Here is an 18,870-nt window from a genome sequence, read left to right on the forward strand (position 1 = left end):
CACTTACTTTACATGGGATCATGGGCTCTGTCTCCAAAGACACTCTGGGCACTGTATTGTCCTTCAGGATTTTACGCTTTGTGCATCTTTTCATTGTAGATTTTTAGTTTGCAGTGGCTTTGTACTGGGAAGGTGAAAATTTCTAGGCTGTTGAGCTGCTGAGCTCTCTTATTATAGAAAATGTGAGTGGATCTTGTGAAGAAATCAGAATATAAGCTAGGCAACCCAAAGTATGGTTTCTTGATGTAGCAGCAACAGTACTCCTCACAGAGGGGGATCAAGACTACAACACACGAACCATTGGCAGGACTTATCTCTGGTAAGAGAAGAGTAACTTGATGATTGTGGCATACAAATATAATCCAGACTACAAGTAATTAATAGGAGCCAAATGAATCTCTAATTAAAAATTTAAAAAAAAGATATCTGTTTGTGACTTCTGTCATCTTGTGGGAATAATCCTAGCATGTTTGGTGAGGTGCAGGGTGTCCAAATTAGCAAGAGCACTGTAGCGATAGTGATTAGTGCTGTAGTAAATCATACATGGATAAGAATATTCAGATGAGAATGGGAGGGTTATTTATGTGTAGACTGGTCCATTAATACTGAGCTGGAGTGGTTGCGCCAGGCAGCAGATAGCTCAATCACTGTTCAAACAGGCAAGAGTTAAACCCCAGCACTAGCTTGAGGCAGCTGAAACTCAGTTTCCACAGGCTGCCTGGAGGATGGCATGCCAGCTGTGGCCCTAGTCAGATGAAAGGTGAGGCCATCCATGGCTGCTGAACAGAAATCTCTGTAAGGGCTCCCTGTAGAGAAACAGAGCTCCTTCTGCAGATGAGGCCTAAGGGAAGGAACCAGGGTGAGTGCCTTCTTGCTCTTTCTCTCCTTTTACTTAAGGCCTGCCATGTGTGGGCAGTTGGTGTTCCACATACAGAGAGTCTGACGCATAAAAGACTTGTCTGATTCTCAGTACGTGTGATGTGGAGGATAAACAATGTGGGAAGATGTGGTGGTGTGAAATCTGACATGCCCTCCTCTGGCTGCTGAAGTGGATTTTATTTTCATGCAAAACAATTGCTTGCTTTCCCAATTTCTTCAGTCCAACTGGGAATGTATCTTAGGTATACCTTTCCTGTGACTCTTGGATTATCCTTTATTGCACCTGTGGAAGTAAAAGCAGCTAAGCTCAGCTTGCTGCTTTAATATTTGATTTTGGAGACTGACAAATATTAGATCTAGAGATCAATCCATGGCACAAACATCTATCAGTGGCCTCATGAAGACAGTGAAACTTTTTTGCCTTCTTTTGTAGTCACAAAGTACTTCTGGAGATGGAGTTGAGCCCTTGAAGGCTCCAAACAAAATAATTTATTGGAATAGGGATTTGTCTCTATGTATGCACTGTGTTTTGTTTGGCTTTGTCATAGGTTTCAGAATAGAAGGCTATAACCCTGTTACAGTGGATATGTCCTTTACAAGAATGACAAATTCAACTATAAATAGACTGTTTTTCTACTCTGAATAGTTTTGAGATTTTAATACATGTTTTGTTACGAATTTTGAAATTGCATTGCTTCCTACAATGGCATTCTAGTAGGTATAAAAAATAATGTGAAGTGGTTTTAAAAACAGCCATCTAAGATGTTTTCTGGCACTTGTGGAGAATACTAAGATGGTGGAGCTTTGTAAAGTAATCTACTTTAGTCTTGCTAGTAGAGAAAAAAAGAAGGAAACAGCTTTCATTGTGAGCTGTGATATCGTGTAGACATTTGTAATGCAAAAATAAGGTGCTGTGGTGGCTGGTACCTTACAAATACATCTTACAGCAGTACTAATACTGATCAATTAATGTAATTCTGCACTGCATGCAATTCTGCTTGGTGTTGAATTTATTTTCTTGTCTGCAGACTTCATAATTAGCCTTTGTGTCTCTGTTCCTCTTTGCAGAATAATGGGGAGGAAAAAAGGGCAGCAACTCTAAACTTAATGAAAACCAGCTTACTATGCAGAATTGGTAAGATAAGCAATGTTTGGAGAGGTTTAGCAGTAGGCAGGAGGAAAGATGGAGCCATGGGTCTAAAGTGCCAGTCCTAGTAAGTGAGGTAATGTTGCAGTTGCATGGGTTCCAGCACGATGGATGTCCATTTGCCCATCTGGAAGCAAGAAGATCCATCAAGTACCTGTGTTCTCTGACTAAATTTACTAGTCAACAGAAACTGGAGGGTGTTACTAAAAATCTAGGTAGATGTAGTCAGCTCAGGTACTCATACCAAGCAATAAGTGGTGCTGAATTTAAAAACAATCCACTAAGGAAGTGGTATGTATATGGCATTGAATGTTGAAAGCTAACAGGCTGTTCCTGTCACTGTCTCTAACCAGAGAGTTCAGATGGATGCCCTGGTCATTAGGCACACTCTGATCTTCACAGACCATTGTGTCTAACACAGTATTGAGGAATGCAAGATAGTCAACACAATAGCTGAATAAACAAACTTTGCTTGCATAGTTGGCATTGTCCCTGTATCTTACAGCCTGCTTACCACTGGAGATTAGATTGTCCAGCCAATTTCACTTTAAATCTCATTATTTCTCTTGTTCCCCACTGACCATGAAGCAGTTGTGCAGCAGAAACCCTGAAAACTTGAAAGACCTTATGTGAGTTGCTATTTGACCTTGATACATAGCTAAAATCTGTTGATTCAGTAGTGCTTCAGTCTTAAAACTTTGTTAGAAAGCACTCTTTTCCGTGCATGTCAGGCTGATGATCAGTTTCTTGTTCATATATTTTTAAGTGTAAGGAAAACCTGAGGATTCCTGGTGGTCCTTGGATAACCATTTGAAAAGTGTGGGTTTTTTTTTTAAGTCTATGTTTTGACACCCCATGGATTTTTTTGAAGGAAAGAGCTGCCATGTGGCCAGCAGTAAACAGTAGTCCATTAGATGTATTTTAATTTTAGTAACTTTTACTGAGTAATTTCAAGATGAGAAGAACAGTGATCTGAGTTCATTGTAGCTCAAATCTTGAGAACTGAGAAAAGGCAGAACAATGGGAGATGGTCACTTCAAACAGGATTGATTTAGCTTTTTTATTTTTAAAAAGTCCCTTGTGTTTTTTTCCTGTGTTAAGATAAACATTGTTTCATTTATACAAATATACACAATTAATTCTTGGCTTTACTTTCCTCTGTCTTACTGAGAATGATCGGTTGCATGTGGTGTGGTTACTGCTGCATCCTTTGCTGTCTGAAAGTAAAGATAAATCTCCAGTTGCTGTGTTGGTGATGTGTGAGGTGATAAACAATGGGCAGTAGCTGGACTTACTGCCAATCCTCTGGCTGTATGTTACTAATGATTTAGATGTGGTTTTTCTTATTTTATTCTAATGCCTCGCATGTTGTGAGCTTGTTTCTCATCACTTTTCCTTTATCTCCACTGGAATGAAATTGGTTACGTGAAAACATCGGTAGTTGCATACAGAAAATAGAAGCCCTGATGTACCTAGATGTGATGTTAACAGGAAATCTCACTGTTCCTCAAATGCAAAGATTGATTTCTTTTATCTTGATAAAAGGCTTAAAAGTAGTATCTGAACGAAAAATAGATTGTGGCCTTTACTAGGAAGTGAAATGGGCAGCATGTGTGAGCTGTGTGCCTCCCAGCCCACACAGAACTCGACCACATGCCTCTAAGCTCACTAGATGTGGGCCAACTGTATTCCTTGGTCTGGGTGGACTGTGTCACGTTCTCTTGGCCTCCCTTGCAGACTTCTGGGCTCAGCCTCTTCACTTTCTTACTGTTACAGAAATGAAATCTTACAGTTGAGTTACGAAGAGCCACTTATCTATGCTTTATTAACTGTGCTGATTCCCTATGCTGATCTTATGGCTACTCTGCATTTAAAGCCTGACTGAAATTGTGAAACCAAACACAGGTTTGTAAAAACAAACAAACAAACAAACAACTTACTAACAAGAAACACAAATACCTCAGCAAACCAGCAAACTCTTAAATGCATTTCTTTCCATTTACATTTCTCTCCTGAGTGTTCTTGGAGCATGGCTCACAGCCTGCTGTGAATTCCAGTCATTATTTAAGCAAAGACCACACTAACTTTTTTCTACAACTTCTCCCCCCCCCGCTCCCCCACAAACTTGCAGTCTCAGATGACCATTTCAGTCAGGTCATCTTTCCCCTTCTCTGCTGGTGAAAGACCCCTTCATTTCACAGCTTGTAGTCCCCTTTTTGCCAGGAAAGTTTCCGGGCAGCCTCACTGGCTAATAGAAGCAACCTGCTGAGTGACTTACTGTTCAGTTGCATTATTTTGGGGTTCAGCATGAAAAAGTGGTTTGCTTGGATAATAATCACTTCTTTATCTACAGAAGTTACCCAATGAATGGGTAATTATCAAGGTTTACTGACAATCTACTGTTAGTCTTTTGTTACCATTCCTTGTTCATTCACTCCAACAGCTTCCTGCCTTCCCCGTGGTGCTTTTTATCTCCGGTTCAAATGGAATTCATGGTCTGACACAAATACGGTCTCCAGTGTCAAACAGACCTCATACACTTTGCTTGGACAGTTACCCTAGCTAGGCACAGTAGCTCAAGAAGCAAGAGGAGGACAATGGATTAACACTTCTGGTTGTAAAATGTTCACAGGTTACTTGCATTGCTGCTGCTGTTTCTACCTTTAAAGAAACGCATGTGTAAGCTCTGTGAGCTGCATATGTTTTGTCTTCTTATGTAAATGTAATTAATATTATTAGCCATCAGTCACCTAAAATAGGGGACATGGATGGACAAGTGAAGGCGGAAAGGACTATTTCTGTTGTAGCAGTTAGTGACATTTAGATAATATCACTATGAGTTACTTTCAAAGCCATTGTCGCTCTTTGCTTTTTTGACGACTTAATTAGAGGTCAAGACCTCATTTGTGGTGAAGTTAATGAACATAGCACCTTTTGGCATGGCCTTCAGGGTGCTGCTTCAGTGGAGTGCAGTGCAACAGAGGTCAGCTTGTGATGCCACTGGTGCTATGTATGCACCATGGGCAGACTTTGAAAGGTACAGGAAAGAGCTGGAGCCACAGCAATTGCAAGGGGCCCGGGAGGCAGCAGCTTTTCGCATCTCCTAAGCTCTGAATGTCCTGGGAGCTGCTGCCAGACTTGGATGAGCTGTTGCTGATAAGCTCAACAACATCATGCCCCTCTGCAAGGGAGATTTCCACTACCGCCACACAGGTTTGTTACTGGCAAGTACAATCTCTCAATTGGGGATGGAGGGCAGGGAGAGGTGTAGGCAACTTACCCACATACCGCTGACTCCTAGGTTATAATGTTTTCAGATAAACCATTCTTTTGAGAAAAGCTATCGTCTGTTGTTTTAACTTTGAGGGATGTTTTGTCTAGTGAATGCATTCCCTACAATAGGATTGTTCTTGTTTTTAAGACTCTCTTGGGAAGTACAGCACATGCGGACTTTCGTGGATGACCTTGTGATGCAGTGGTGTTCAGTATCTTTGCCATGCAATTGTTTGTGACGCCAGTCTTTAAGTATTCCTTTCCTTTTCAGACAGTGAGTTGCTGAGTTTGAAATTATCAGGAATTTCAATTTGCTACTCAGCTTCCCTGCAGTTCTGATTTCAGTGGAGATAACATAGCTCTGTCTCCAGTAGGTTTGCAACAATGCAAGGTCACTTAAATCATCTCCTGTAGGCTGCATGCCAAAGATAAAGAAACAAAGTTGTTGTCCAGTTAATGTTTGCTCAGGTCTCTGCACATGGAAAACACTGTGTACAAGTGCTAAGTAGAACTATCACCTCTTGTTATATGTTGTTATTTCTTGCCTGACATTTACTGGTAATCTCAAAGACAACTAAGGCTTAATATCCTGATGTGGTGGTGATGAAAAAAGAATGGGTACCTTTTTAAAAAATATTTTTTAGTTCTTGAGCTTCTCTTCTGGAAAGGAAAATGTTCACTTGATGACACAGAAAACAATGTGTAAAATAGGTAGTGCAAGCTTAAACTATAAAAAATAGGCTTAGATACGAAGGTTTCTCTGTGGACTCAAAACATCTGTCAACTTGTCAACACAGTGTGTGATCCCAATGAGGAAGGATTTTTACTGGGCAGTTTCAGCCCCGAGAGTATGGTAACTACTTTATTAGTATCTTGCAACCACAAAATTATCTCTGGGTTTGCACAGGAAATAACCTGTGCGTAGAGGAAGCTTAGAGGAGACACATGGTGGACAACTGTCAGTACAGTTACTGTCAGTAACTGCTGCTGACGTGTGTCTGAGGCTGACGGAGCTGCAGTTTTGAGAGTTCATCCTATCTTGATGGTGATCATTGGAGATATTGTGAGCACTCTGCATTTGGCTTGACTATCGTACCCTTTTTAATCACTAATCATAAACTGATGGTGTAAATCCAGTCAATCAGTTCTCTCCTGTCCTCTGCCTCACTCCATTAACCTTGACCAGACAGTGCCCTGGGCAGGAGTAGCTTTCCATCCTAAATATGAGTAGCTCTTCCCTGTCAACTTCTTTATCAGGTTCCTAAATGTTGAAATATGGAAAACACTTAAATGTTACCAGAGAGATGCTTCTGAGTGAGGCCATACAGCACAGTTTCTTACCTGAAAAATGAAAATTAAGATTAAAGAGCATGCTTGAGAGGGATGTTAAATTTCAGCCAGCAAATTTCAACCCAGCTCTGATGTTTGGATTTTGGCTTACCATCCCTTCAGCTGTCACGGTGTTGTATTTACTTTCCTTGCTTCAGCAAGGCAGGTGATTGTTGCAGTTAGGTTTTAGTAGGGATGATGAATTATCTGATCCCCGGCATAATTATACTGCTGTTAATAGGAAAAGATTGACTATTTTTAGACACGACTGAAAATTTCTTATTTTATCCAAAAACTTGAGTTTAGATCAGTTTTACTTTGTCTCTTCATATGTAATGCCCATTGTAGCTACCTAAACTGAACAGTATAGATATGTTAAAAAACCAAAACAAAACAAACAAGCCAATCCTCTCCCCCTTGCCAAAAAAAATCACCCCAAACCTGAAGAAGTACTGAGTAGAGTACTGATTCTGTTATATGAAGCTGAAATGTGTGTTTCATCAGCTCAGTTTTGCAAACCATTGTTACTGCAGAATGTTAATTGTTTGAAGGAAGGCTGTTGATAACTGTTTGGCATGTGGTCTGCAGAAGCGGGGGTGGGGGTGGAGATAAAGAAACCCCACATGTGCAGTCTTTTTGAGGATCAGATTCTTCCAAATTCATTATGCGTGTGTATTTACCTTTACACTGAGCTGCTCAGGTTTTTTTATTTGCGCCCTATGTGTATAGCACCATGTGTCATGCTGTACTACTCAGTTGGCTAACTTGCAACACTCTTAACACAAAAACAAGCAAAAAACTAAAAACCTTAGCTTTATTGCTGATTAAAAGTACCTGCTTAGCTGCTAGAGTCTGATGTTTTTGTTGCTCTGGTGCTATACTAAAGAGATTTTCCTGGAGGCCCTACTACTACTCTGTGTTAACCTTCAGTTTGATGTGCCCTGCATGGGTTTGCTCAGAATGATGCGTCTCTAGGCATCTCTGACGTAAGAGGAAACATTCATTTATACTACCTGAAAGAGTGGTAGTAACAGGACTGAAACTTCCCAAGGACTATTTGGTGGATGGTGCAGTGCTACTTGGATGAAATGTGAAAGTTGAGTCAGTGGGTGTAGATAAAGGCAAGGAGTGAGCACTGAGGAGCCTTGTGATAGAGGTGGCAGGATGTGGCACTGGGGCAGCTGAAGAAGGGACCTTACAGAAACGTTTGGGCTGCCTGGATGAGTGGAATGGGATGGTTTGTGGGGTTGTGGTGGAGGAAGCTTGATGCAGCAGGTTTATGAAGTTAAGGTCTCCAGTTATGCTGGCCACCTCAGTCCTTCCAGTAATCCTGGCAGAGGAGAGCATCTCTCATGTGCATGTTTTCCAAGAGAAACAAATGCTGGTACTGCACAATAAATGGCAGTTCAAGGTGACTTTTACGCTGAACAATATTAACCATAGCTGGGAATAACCGTGTTTTGCATCATCCCAGCAGAAGTTACCTCCCAAGTCTTTGGTGAGTACTTGATGATAAGTGTGACTTGTGGGGTCAAAAACAGGCTAATATTACAAGAGATTGAGAAATTATATATAATGCAACAGTCACTGCCTCTGTTCAGAGATCTGTATTTTCTGATCTGCTCTGGGCAGCAGTGGCTGTGCAATTTTTTATTACCTGAGGCACTATGAGAGCATTACTGACTTAAATGCCTCCTACTTGCTTGCCAAGTCCTGGGTACACTGTCTTTCTGGGTATGTATGTATTCTCTTTCCTTCTAGATTTTTTTTTTTCCTGAAGAGGATTGGTAGTAGGGCTACAATTCCCTATTGAAACTGATGTTTTTGAGAGTCCGTTGCATGCCTTTATTTTATTAGCTCTACCTTTAACTTCTGGAATGCATTGAACAATGCTGCTGTTTTGAACACAGTGGGGAAGAAAAAAACCAGTTCAATCCTACCAGAGGAGTACTTGAGCAATGGTTGATGCCTGCATTGTTGTTTCTTCTGTGTGGACAGATTTATCCCTAATTTAATATTGAGAATAAAATGTGGTCTGTAAATAGATTTATATAACTTGCATTATAGTTAAATGTGTATAATTTTGAGAGAGCTTGAATATAAAATTGACATTTCATCTACAATAATGGCACGTTTATTGATGCCCCAGAATGACATCTTTATTGCTTTAATGAAAAGATGCATAACTTTTATATAGGGGCAATACAGCATGATGGTTTTTAAGCATCTTAGTAGAACACAGCTATTTTAGTTTATAAATGAGCATAACTCTGCTGCACAATGATGAAGGGAAACTTCGTGTATCCTTTTGTTTTCCAGGAGCAAAACAAAATTGCTGATACAGTAGTGTTAAAGATGTTATGGCATCAGTAAGGAAATCTGAAAACATGCAGTTGGAAGAACTAGTGTAAGTGAATTAAGTATGTGGCAGTCTCTAAAATTATTTATTGCTTTAACAACTCTGAATCACAGCACTTAGAAGAAGAGACACTAATTAGATATAGAACTGAAAACAGGGGTCTAAAATGACTGCCAAATATAGATCTTCTTATCCTAGCCATCAGCCTCTACCGCTTTCCTCTATGCAGGAAAAAGAATTACCAGCTTTGTGTGAAAAATAAGGAAATGTACCCTGATAGCCTTTCCTTGCTACTGTGATGAATGTGGTAGAACTGAGTGTTTTCAGGGTCCCTGTGAGAGACTCTGTTACTTAATGGTTTGTCCCAGTTTGGTTCTGTTTGGTTCTTAAATATGAGGGAATCTGTTTAGCCATACAGATAAGTAGGAAGCAATTTTTTAAATGAGGCATCGTTAAATCTTTCTTTAATTGTGTTTGTGTGTGTGTGAGGGTGTGGTTTTTTTGTTACCAAAAAGAGTATGGTTGAAAACTATGGTAAAGATTAATTAAAATCTCTGTTCTTTTAAGAGACTAATACCATATGTCATACAATGTTTTACTGTTAGCATGAACATGGCATCATTCTGCAACATCAGAATAATTTTCAAAACACTCCAGGCTTCCCCATTCAATGTCTATATATCTCCTAGGTGCAGCTTCCACACTAGATAAATACTGAGGGGTAGTTTGGGACGCAGCTGTGTTAGTGTCTCCTGGGTCTGGGATGTTAATGATAGTGCAATTATGGACAGGGATATAGTTATCACAGCAGCTTCTCAAAGGGGAAATTGACTCTTGATCTCAGGTCTTTCTTAAATTTGGGAGTTGGCAGTAGTGTGCTTGCTTGCTTATATCAGAATACTGGATATTGGATTATATGTCAATAGTGTTTCAATTTAATAGCTGAATATTGAAGGACTATTCATGAAACTGCTTCTTGCAGACATGGCCATTTTTGTACTAAAAAGCTGAATGCTCTTCTGACAGCTGTTCTGCTAAGGATTTTCAGCAGGCCTTAATCTTAACATTTTCCTGTAGCTTATTCTGTTTCATGTTTCAGAAGTAAACCGGTTATTTCAGGTCATGAGAAAATCTTAAATTAGGTGTTGTATTTCTTTTTCAAAGTACGGGTTAGTATTGGGTTAGACGTGTGTGGGTGTGTGGGGTGTGTGTAGCTTATCATGTTACCTGCCCTCTCCTTTCTTTTCCAAGATTTAAAACAAACCAAACCAACCAACCAACCAAACAAAAACCAACAAAAAAAGAGTGCAGGAGTTAGGTGCTTTACAGTCATCTTGGTGATTTGTGGGTAATGGTGATTCGTCAAATATTCTATATGTAAGTATCTTATACGACTGAATAATAAAAAACACAGAAACAGGACAAACTCCAAAACAAAAGGCATAATATACTGTGAAACAAACAGTGTTAACTTTAAAGGATTTTATTTACAAGTAAGATATATTTTTTTAACATCTACTTTTAACAATAGGCTCCCTTTAAAGCATGAAATTCCCCAAATGAAGAATATGCAATGAGTTTCATTTTAGGTGGAGCCTTCTGCTTGGGTGGCCACTCATTGTCATGGAGTCTAAATATTGCTAGGGGAAACAATTTTTTTCGCTGATGTAATTAATGCACTAGAGTCTACAGAGGTTTATTCCAGTGCTATAAGAATAAAGAATATAACCTGCTTCATGTGCATTTACCCACCAGTCATACCACTGCCATAACAGACTGCAATTGCTCTTTGTCTTCTGCATGCCACTTCCTTTGACAGAGCTGCCATTCATACTCTTGGTTCCAGGTGGTGTTCTTTCAACCCCTCTGCTCTCCTGCTCAGACTGCATTCTCCCTAATGTTTTTTTTAATTTGGTTTTTAAATAACTAGTAACCTGGAACACCTTCCTCCTGTTCTGGTTTTCACAGTGTGCACAGCCTGTGGAGGTAGTTCGTATCAGTGTGCACCTCATACACTTTTCCACACAAATCCAGACAGAGAAGCATCAAATTTTTTGTTCAGCTGGGAGCAAAAAAGTCTGTGTGGACCATGAGGACAAAGTGGTTTTTCTAAGTTGAGTATTTTTCAAGGAGCATATTAATATGCATTCAGTCATTCCAAAAGTTGTATAGAATTGAGTGCTAATGAATAGGCAGTCATGCTGAAGATGAGCTGACTGATGTCAAGGAGAAAGCTTTTTAATTCTCCTGAATGTAGCAGGGTGCTAACACTAATCCAAATGCAGCTTTTAATTGCACCAGATTGCTCTGCCTGAAGACTGAACCCTGTTGTCAGTCCAGACTAGAAGGCATAGATGAAACTTTCACTCCTTTTCCAGAGCTTGTTGTGCTGTGATCACATGGGATACAGGTTAACTGTCCTCTGTTTTCTTAGTATCTTGCTACATCCAGCTTGGAGGTCTGGTAGAGGAAATAGGCCGTGTCCTGAGAGTTCAGAGGGGGAGGGAGAATCATCATGTTAGGAAGTAGTGTCCTTTCCCTGATTCAGCTGATAAGGAGCAAAAAGACTTAGTGGATTAAGTTTGGAAAGATTTAAATGTAGGGTGGTCTTTTCTTTCAGCAGCACTAGGGATGTGCCATCTATCTGAGTGGTTGATTTGTTTGTTTTAAAGACAAATGTGGCGGACAAAAGCTCAGTAAAGCTAGTTACAGTCTGCAAAGGGCAGTCTCTTAACCTGTTACTCTCTACAAAGCGTGAGCTGGGAAAAGCCTTAAATATGGGAAGTTTTGGCTGGCCTTTGTTGTTAGGGTGGGGTGTGAATTGGCTGAGGCACTTCATTGCTTAACCACATGATGTATGTGATGAAGGTCTGATGGGGCCAGTGCAGCTCCAAAATAGAAACCAGGACTAGACAAGTGAAGGAGAACTTTTAAATACAGTGAGAACAAATGGGTTTTTTTCCTGCACTACTCTTGTACAGAGTTTTGGTGTTAGAGGTCATCTCCAGTGATCACTTAGGCCCTGGCTCGAGCCATTATTAAGTCCTTGGGAACCTGTGCTGCACAGCTTGCAAATTACTTTTATGCAGCTTTCTCTGTGCCATTTCTTTGGGCTGGGCTTTTGTTTCAGCTTTTAATGGTGATAAATGTGTGCAGGATCGTTCAGGAGAACCCGGACACAGTGCTAGTACTAATAATATTTCTTCTTTCTTTTTCTTTTACTCCAGACCAATGAGTGGAATAAGAACGATGATCGGCTGCTGCAGGCGGTGGAGAATGGCGATCCTGAGAAAGTGGCTTCATTGCTGGGTAAAAAGGGAGCCAGTGCCACCAAACAAGATAGTGAGGGCAAAACTGCGTAAGTCTAACTTAAACTTGTGGTTTAAGCACAAGAGAGGGGGAAAAAACAGCCTTGGATGTGTATGCCACTTACATGAATTAAGAGCCAGAGACCATCCTGAAAATGATGTTTTCTTTTTCATCTGAAGCACAATACATTCTGGAAAGCTCCTTTCTGGTAGTCTACATTTGTAGTTCTACATCTAAAATGCCATTTCAGAATCACAAACCCATTGAGGTAACTTGAAGCTGGATTGCTGGGTAGATTGGGGCCATTCTTAGGACAGGGTATTTTGGGACTCAGGAATTTCATGGCACACTGCAGATTGCACACTCCAAAAGGCATTAATCTTTGGGGCTATTTTTTCCCATGGACATTAGTTTAATGACACAGAAATTAAGATAAATTTTCTTTCTAATGGGTTAGTTTGAATTCAAACTATGGTTACTGAGTTTTAAAACCTTGCAGATGCTAATGATTGGTGCAACTGTTCCTTGTTTTGACTGAAGTTCGGCAATGAAAGTTTTGTGTGAACGAGATTCCTTTTGCAGTCTCAATATATTTCATATATAGCATTTTCTTCTTCTATTCTTCCTCTTGTTCTCCTGTGAACATTCCAAATTGTGGAAGATAAAAGATTCCAGTAAGAAAATTATAGCCAAGAGATTGCTATCCTTAAACTTTCTTATGGCTTAGAAAGATGATTAAATGCATAAATGAGAAATAGGCATCCTCTGACAGAACCAAAGCCTTCAGAAAATTCTGGATAGATGGGGAGAAAGGAAGACAGTTTCTAGTCTTGGGAGAGGCAGCATGAGGCAGTTTATACCAACTAATAAGTTCTAATGAATTACCTCTGGGTTACATTTATTGAGTCATGCTCTGATTCTTGCTTGGTCTGTTTCAGTTTCCTACATCTGCTCCATTTCTATTCTGCATCTGAGGAAACTGAATGATGGCAATGACTCATAATGACCTGCAACTTCTTACTGCAGAAGTCCAAGTCCTCTAATGGCTTCAAGTGGGCTTTCTCCACACTTTAATATGTTTTTAATTTTTAAAAGTTGCATACCCGTGTTTTTCTTTTGAACATAATCAAAGCATGACTTCCATTGAATCTTCTGAATTACAGCTATGTTTAGCATTTCATGTTTTTACAGTCAACATAACTTCAGAGCTAGATTCTTAAGCTGCACTGTATCCAGTGTAACACCTAGTTTGCAAGTTTCATATCCAATTTAATAATACGAATTTTTCTAGGGAACCAACCAAGACTGAAATGATCAATGAGGACGTACAAGTCTCTTAACTCTAACAAATAGGATTGCTGTAACTGTAGGGACCTGGTGCATTGATTTTCAGCTTTACAGGGATACACTACAGAATTCCCCTTTTTCCTAATTTATTTGCAACTACAAAGAAGTTGATGACCATGTATTTATATTAATCATGCTGTAACTAATAATGCAGGTACAAGTACTTCTTTTAGTTGCTTGGAACAAATGTGAATTAATGCTATGAAGATCTCTGCTTCTGCTTGTTCCATATGCTCATTTAATTGTTGTTTGCTTTTTTAGTTATTTCTGTGTGGTGGTTTAAAAGAAAGCTTGCGAGAGAACAAAGAAAAATAGTATTGCTGTGATACAGAAAATACAGTGTGTCAACTCTCATTCTGTTTCCAATGCTTTGGGAAACTTAGCAGACCTGCTCAGGTTATTTGTGTCTCAGTTTTGAAAGATAGAGACTGACAGGTGTAGAAACAACGACACTGATCTGGAGAGACATAGCTACCAAAGAGTATCATGACCCAGAAATGTTCTCCAGTGTGGCTTACTAATAACAGGCAGTGTCTTGTTTGTGTTTTTCCCACTTCAGCATCTTTTTTTAGTGTGTGCAAAATGAAGTACAGCCAACATTTCTGTATAGCTAGGCTTGTTTCTCCTATGTTTGCAGTGTGATGCCAGGGCTTCATTCCTGCACAATGATTCTGCGTGCCTAACACAGCTGTTTTGCTGTATCTCAGAAGCTCTGCTTAGAGGCACAGACCTTGCTGCAGCCCAGGACCGAGGTCTGTTAGTGTCCCACAGAAGCATGGTACTAGTTTGTCAGCTACCTCATCTGTAACATGGGAGACTGTCACGCTGGGAAAGTGCAATCTGGAGAGGTCTTTTTGGGACAACTCGCCACCATCGTGCTCAGATTTCAATGGTTACATTTTAGAAAGTGGTCTGCAGTACCGTGTGGGAAGGGAGCTCTTTGGATGAGTGGTCTATTGATCCCTGTGAGTATATATTGATGGATTTGTTTACGTAATTAGGCTGAAGGTGACTAACCAGAAGAACATGATGGATTCAATTATATAACAACATGCATGATGTGATTAAAGACTTTGGAATGTGCTTGAAAGCAAAAAAAGGAGAAACAATTACAAGTTGCATTACAGGTTTGTTAGGTCTGTCATTGTCTGTTCCCTTAAGGTGTGACATGTTTCTTTTAAGATCTTTTCTCTTGCATTCTTTTTGTTAATAACCCTACAAACAAAATTATTGATACTGCCCAGATCTTTATTTGAAGTATAGTAATATAGTACATTATTTTAAACAGAAGGTGAAGAGGACTCTAATTTTTCATGCTTAAAGGGGTGCTTCTAAGTTTTTGTTTTATAATCAAATGGCTTCTTAACATAAAATGCTTGAACTAAGAGGAACAGAGACCAGAACCCAGGATTTTCTCTATTTGTCTTGTTGAGTACTGTCTGCATCATTTCACTGAGTCCTGCTGCGCTGTGCTTCAGCTCTGGCTCAGGTTTGGACATAACCACCTAAATTTCACCTGTGTCCTCTTTTGCCTCTGTCCTATAGGTCCTTTTCTTTGTGGCTTGCAATAAAATAGAGATGCTTAAATTAATGAGGCTAGGTACTAGTACATTTCTTAGAGTAATATTTACAGATTTGCATCAGGAGGTTTAATTCTCCAGCAGTACCTCTTAAAAAAAGTATTAAAAAATATTGTCAGAGTAATGAAATGAGTTTTTTAAGACTTGTCTGACTTTCCACACCACCACCCTGCCTCTGACTCAGTCCTTTCTATAAACAATAAATCAGTTTTAAGGCCATGGAGCAAATCCACCTTTGGCATAAGTTGACATGGCCCCATTGTTGCTCCCACTTACACAGCACAGACTATTGCCAAGCACACTTGTAATAGAACCTATCTGGAAATCTGACTCTGCCATTGTAGTTTTATTCTGCCAGATAGGTTTTTTTTGTCCAGCTTCCTTAAACAACAAAACAGTGCTTTCCAGTTTGGAATTCGATCATTTAAATCCCACTTAAACTAACAAAAAAGGGTTTTCAAAGACAGCCTTTTCAGGAGAGGATAGGATTCATTCATGTACTGCACTTTCCAGAAGAGCAAATGTTCAAATGGGCTGTTATTTAAAGAAGCTGCTGCTGTTACTGAAGGGGAGTGCGGGGGGGGGGGGGAATTTTGGAAAGGATTCACAATGTATAAATGGCAGCACTTCCTTGTCCTAGAGTTATTTTGTCTGTGTGCCAGTCCATCACTGCCATGTTTGCATGTTTCTGCAAGGTACTGAACTAGAATTAAATGCTTATGGCTATTAAATGAAACAATAGGTCTCTGTAAATTTTTTTAACTGCAATTGAATCAGCTGTTGTTTAATAAAATGAGTCTGACAATGGTACAAAAAAGCCTTAGAAACCTCCACAAATGCACTCTTTAAGGACTCTTTCACAAAACTACTGTCAGTAGCAGTTAGTAGAAATGATATATTTTCATTTGAACCAGAATGTTCATGCCTTGGAGGCTGAACTGAAAATAAATTTTGGAGCATTCCAACCCCAAATCCTTTATATTTATCATATACATAGCATTCATTTTTCTTTTCTTTTTTTTGGATCTTATTGTATAAGGAGGTGGGGCGAGTGGCATGAAGGACATCACTGTTCAAAAAGTAAATCAGGTTTTAATTACCTTTGAGAGAGAGTCTTTCCTTGCACGTAATAATATTTATCTTAAAGGAAGCTATTGGAGGAATACAGACTTACTAGAGTCATTATACTATTTTAGTTGAGAAAGAAAACCATAGAAAATTATTTAGAAAGCCCATCTTCAAAATTGGAGAAGTCAGGTGAGCCCAGTGCCTCTGAAATGGAAGAAGAATTGTATTATCCTCCCTTTCTTGATTACAAATTGCTATAAATCCTCTAGGAGACCTTTGAAATTCAGGCAGTCTCTACGTTATTTTCTTGTGCATGTGTTGGGCATCCTTAGTCTAGCACCATGCTGTAGAAGATGTTTCTTTTGTACAGACTCTGTGTCATCTCTTAAAATTATCTCAACACGTAAGTAGAAAAGCATACTAGCATCCTGTCTTTTCAAAATTGTACCAGGGTAGGAGCTGCAAGAAAGGTCTAGTGCCTGAGGATTGTCATCTCTCCAGGAATGGAATTCATTGGTGTTCCAGTGACCTGATATGATCCCTGACAGAAAATATTTTTTAATTTACTTTTATCATGACATTTAATTTATGATGGTCCAGATGGTCACAATAATGTATAGGTTTCAGAGCATGGACAAAATAAGGAAGACCACGGTGATCTCCACCTGTGTTTTATCTCTAGCCAACAGATGGCTGAAATCTGGTTCTTATTCCAAAATTTCCTGTAAAGTTTATTTCTGTGGGACATTTGGGTGTAAAAGCTTTTGTCTCTCCAAAACTTTCCTGAAGTTCTTTTCAGGTTCAAGTCCTGATTGTCCCTTTTTGTTCCCCCCTGTGCAGCATTGTTATGAATGAAATCAATTAAGATGTTGATATTAAGTTTCCTGAAAAATTGCTTTCTACTTTAGACTAACACTTAGAAATGTTAATGAAACATCTGGGCATGGTTGGGCCAAGCCGTCCTTTGCCAGGATACTAAATTGGGCTAATTAACTTTCTTTTACATTCAGTATGAGCCAATTGTTAATGTATAGGGACAGGAAATGCTCCTATCTCCATAACGGAGGAGCAATACTTAATTTTGATTTTACAATTTGGCAATACATGAAAAAATCCACATTTTGTACAAACATTACTGTATTGACAATCATGCAGGCTTTTAAATGAGATCCATGGAGTGGAATTGATGTCAGTGGTTTGTTCCTGGCTCTTGGCTGAAACTGTGTAGCCCTTTCTAATGGTTTTGAGTACATGACCCCTCACTTAGACTTGGAGACATCATGGTCCAATTTTTAGTTCTTAGCTATGCTTTTGACAGGACTTGAAATCAACAGCATTCAGGTTCTGTCTTAGCATTTTTGAAGCAATTTTTTCTAAGACATTTTAGAAATTTTATACCTTCATGTTATTAAAAAAAAAAGTGAAGAGGCCATCTTCTGAAGAGACAGAAATTAATGCTCTTTAGTTTGATTTCAATTACAAAGATCCTAAACTTCACTTCTGAAAAACTGAAGCTTTTTACTTTCTCTCTTTAGTGATTTCCTATATTGTAAAACAAACGAATTCCATTTATTTAAAGAACAAACTCCCTATTTCATATAAAATTCTTCGAGCATTGAGAAACATCCCAATGGGTTTTGCATCTTACATGCGCAGGACTTCCTGCAGACAATAGCTGGAGTTCAAAGGGGAAACAGTCTATAATTTCTTCTAGGAGCCAGCTTGCGTCTTCTGTTTTATACTTGCTTTTTCCCACAGGCCGATAGGGTGGCTATTCTTAATAAACTATTGCGTTTCATTATCTATTAGTAGAGCTGTCATCTCAGCAGAAAGTAAGTCATCTCCTGAAGGGCCCCTGTACATGTGTTTGGATAGCCTGTGAGCTGCCTGTTCCACTCCCGCTCACTGATAGGATCGGCCAAACCTATAATGCAGCATCAGGCAGTCGCTGGAATTCCCTGTAAATCAGCTCTATTCGCAGAGTTGCCAAATACCCAGATTTTACCAGACCTGGCCAGGTTTCAAAGAAGTTTGTCAGTTGCTTGGATCAGAGCATAGCCTAGATGGTTGGAAGTTTTTGTGTGCCTGGCTTGAAACAGCTGCAGCTTGGCTTACATGGAAGCAGAACCCAGCACCCCGCTTCCGTGTGAGGAATGCTGTGGCTGTCCCTTGCACTCGTCTTATCTGAGCTGGCAGGGGAGCACGAGGGAAGCGTGCCTCTCATGGTTCAGCCAGAACCAGGCTCTCTAAGGCTGGAAGGGACAGGGCTAAGCTGCAGTTGTTTTCAGATTTACAGCTACATAATGGGCTGCAGTGTTTTACATGTTTTTCAAAGACTTATGCAACCAAATGAGCTGTATGTGTAGATTTTAATTACACCAACTGGCTGCTACTGGCTTAAAAATGTACTCTAATCTAGGAAGGGAAAGGGAACAGACAGCCAAAACAGAGCAATGTGCCAATGTTGGATTTATTTCAATTTTTTTGGCTTCAAAATGAGGTCTTAGGCAATAGACTATGCTGGTGGCTGCTTATTTATCAGGCTTATATATCACTCTGCATTTTCTTCTACCTGCTTT

The 18,870-nt window shown here is 39.6% G+C and overlaps 1 protein-coding gene across 8 annotated transcripts in view; it reads left to right on the forward strand.

The window, feature by feature from the left end:
- Positions 1-18,870, forward strand: part of RAI14 (retinoic acid induced 14) — an 85,814-nt gene that overhangs the window by 40,162 nt on the left and 26,782 nt on the right. For all 8 annotated transcript variants that reach the window (XM_075488563.1, XM_075488564.1, XM_075488565.1 and 5 more), the window contains exon 3: positions 12,215-12,345. In XM_075488563.1, coding sequence (XP_075344678.1) covers positions 12,215-12,345 — 131 coding nt within the window. The remainder of the gene's footprint in view (positions 1-12,214; positions 12,346-18,870) is intronic.

This window comes from Mycteria americana, chromosome Z (assembly GCF_035582795.1).
Source record: "Mycteria americana isolate JAX WOST 10 ecotype Jacksonville Zoo and Gardens chromosome Z, USCA_MyAme_1.0, whole genome shotgun sequence".
NCBI lineage: Eukaryota > Metazoa > Chordata > Aves > Ciconiiformes > Ciconiidae > Mycteria > Mycteria americana.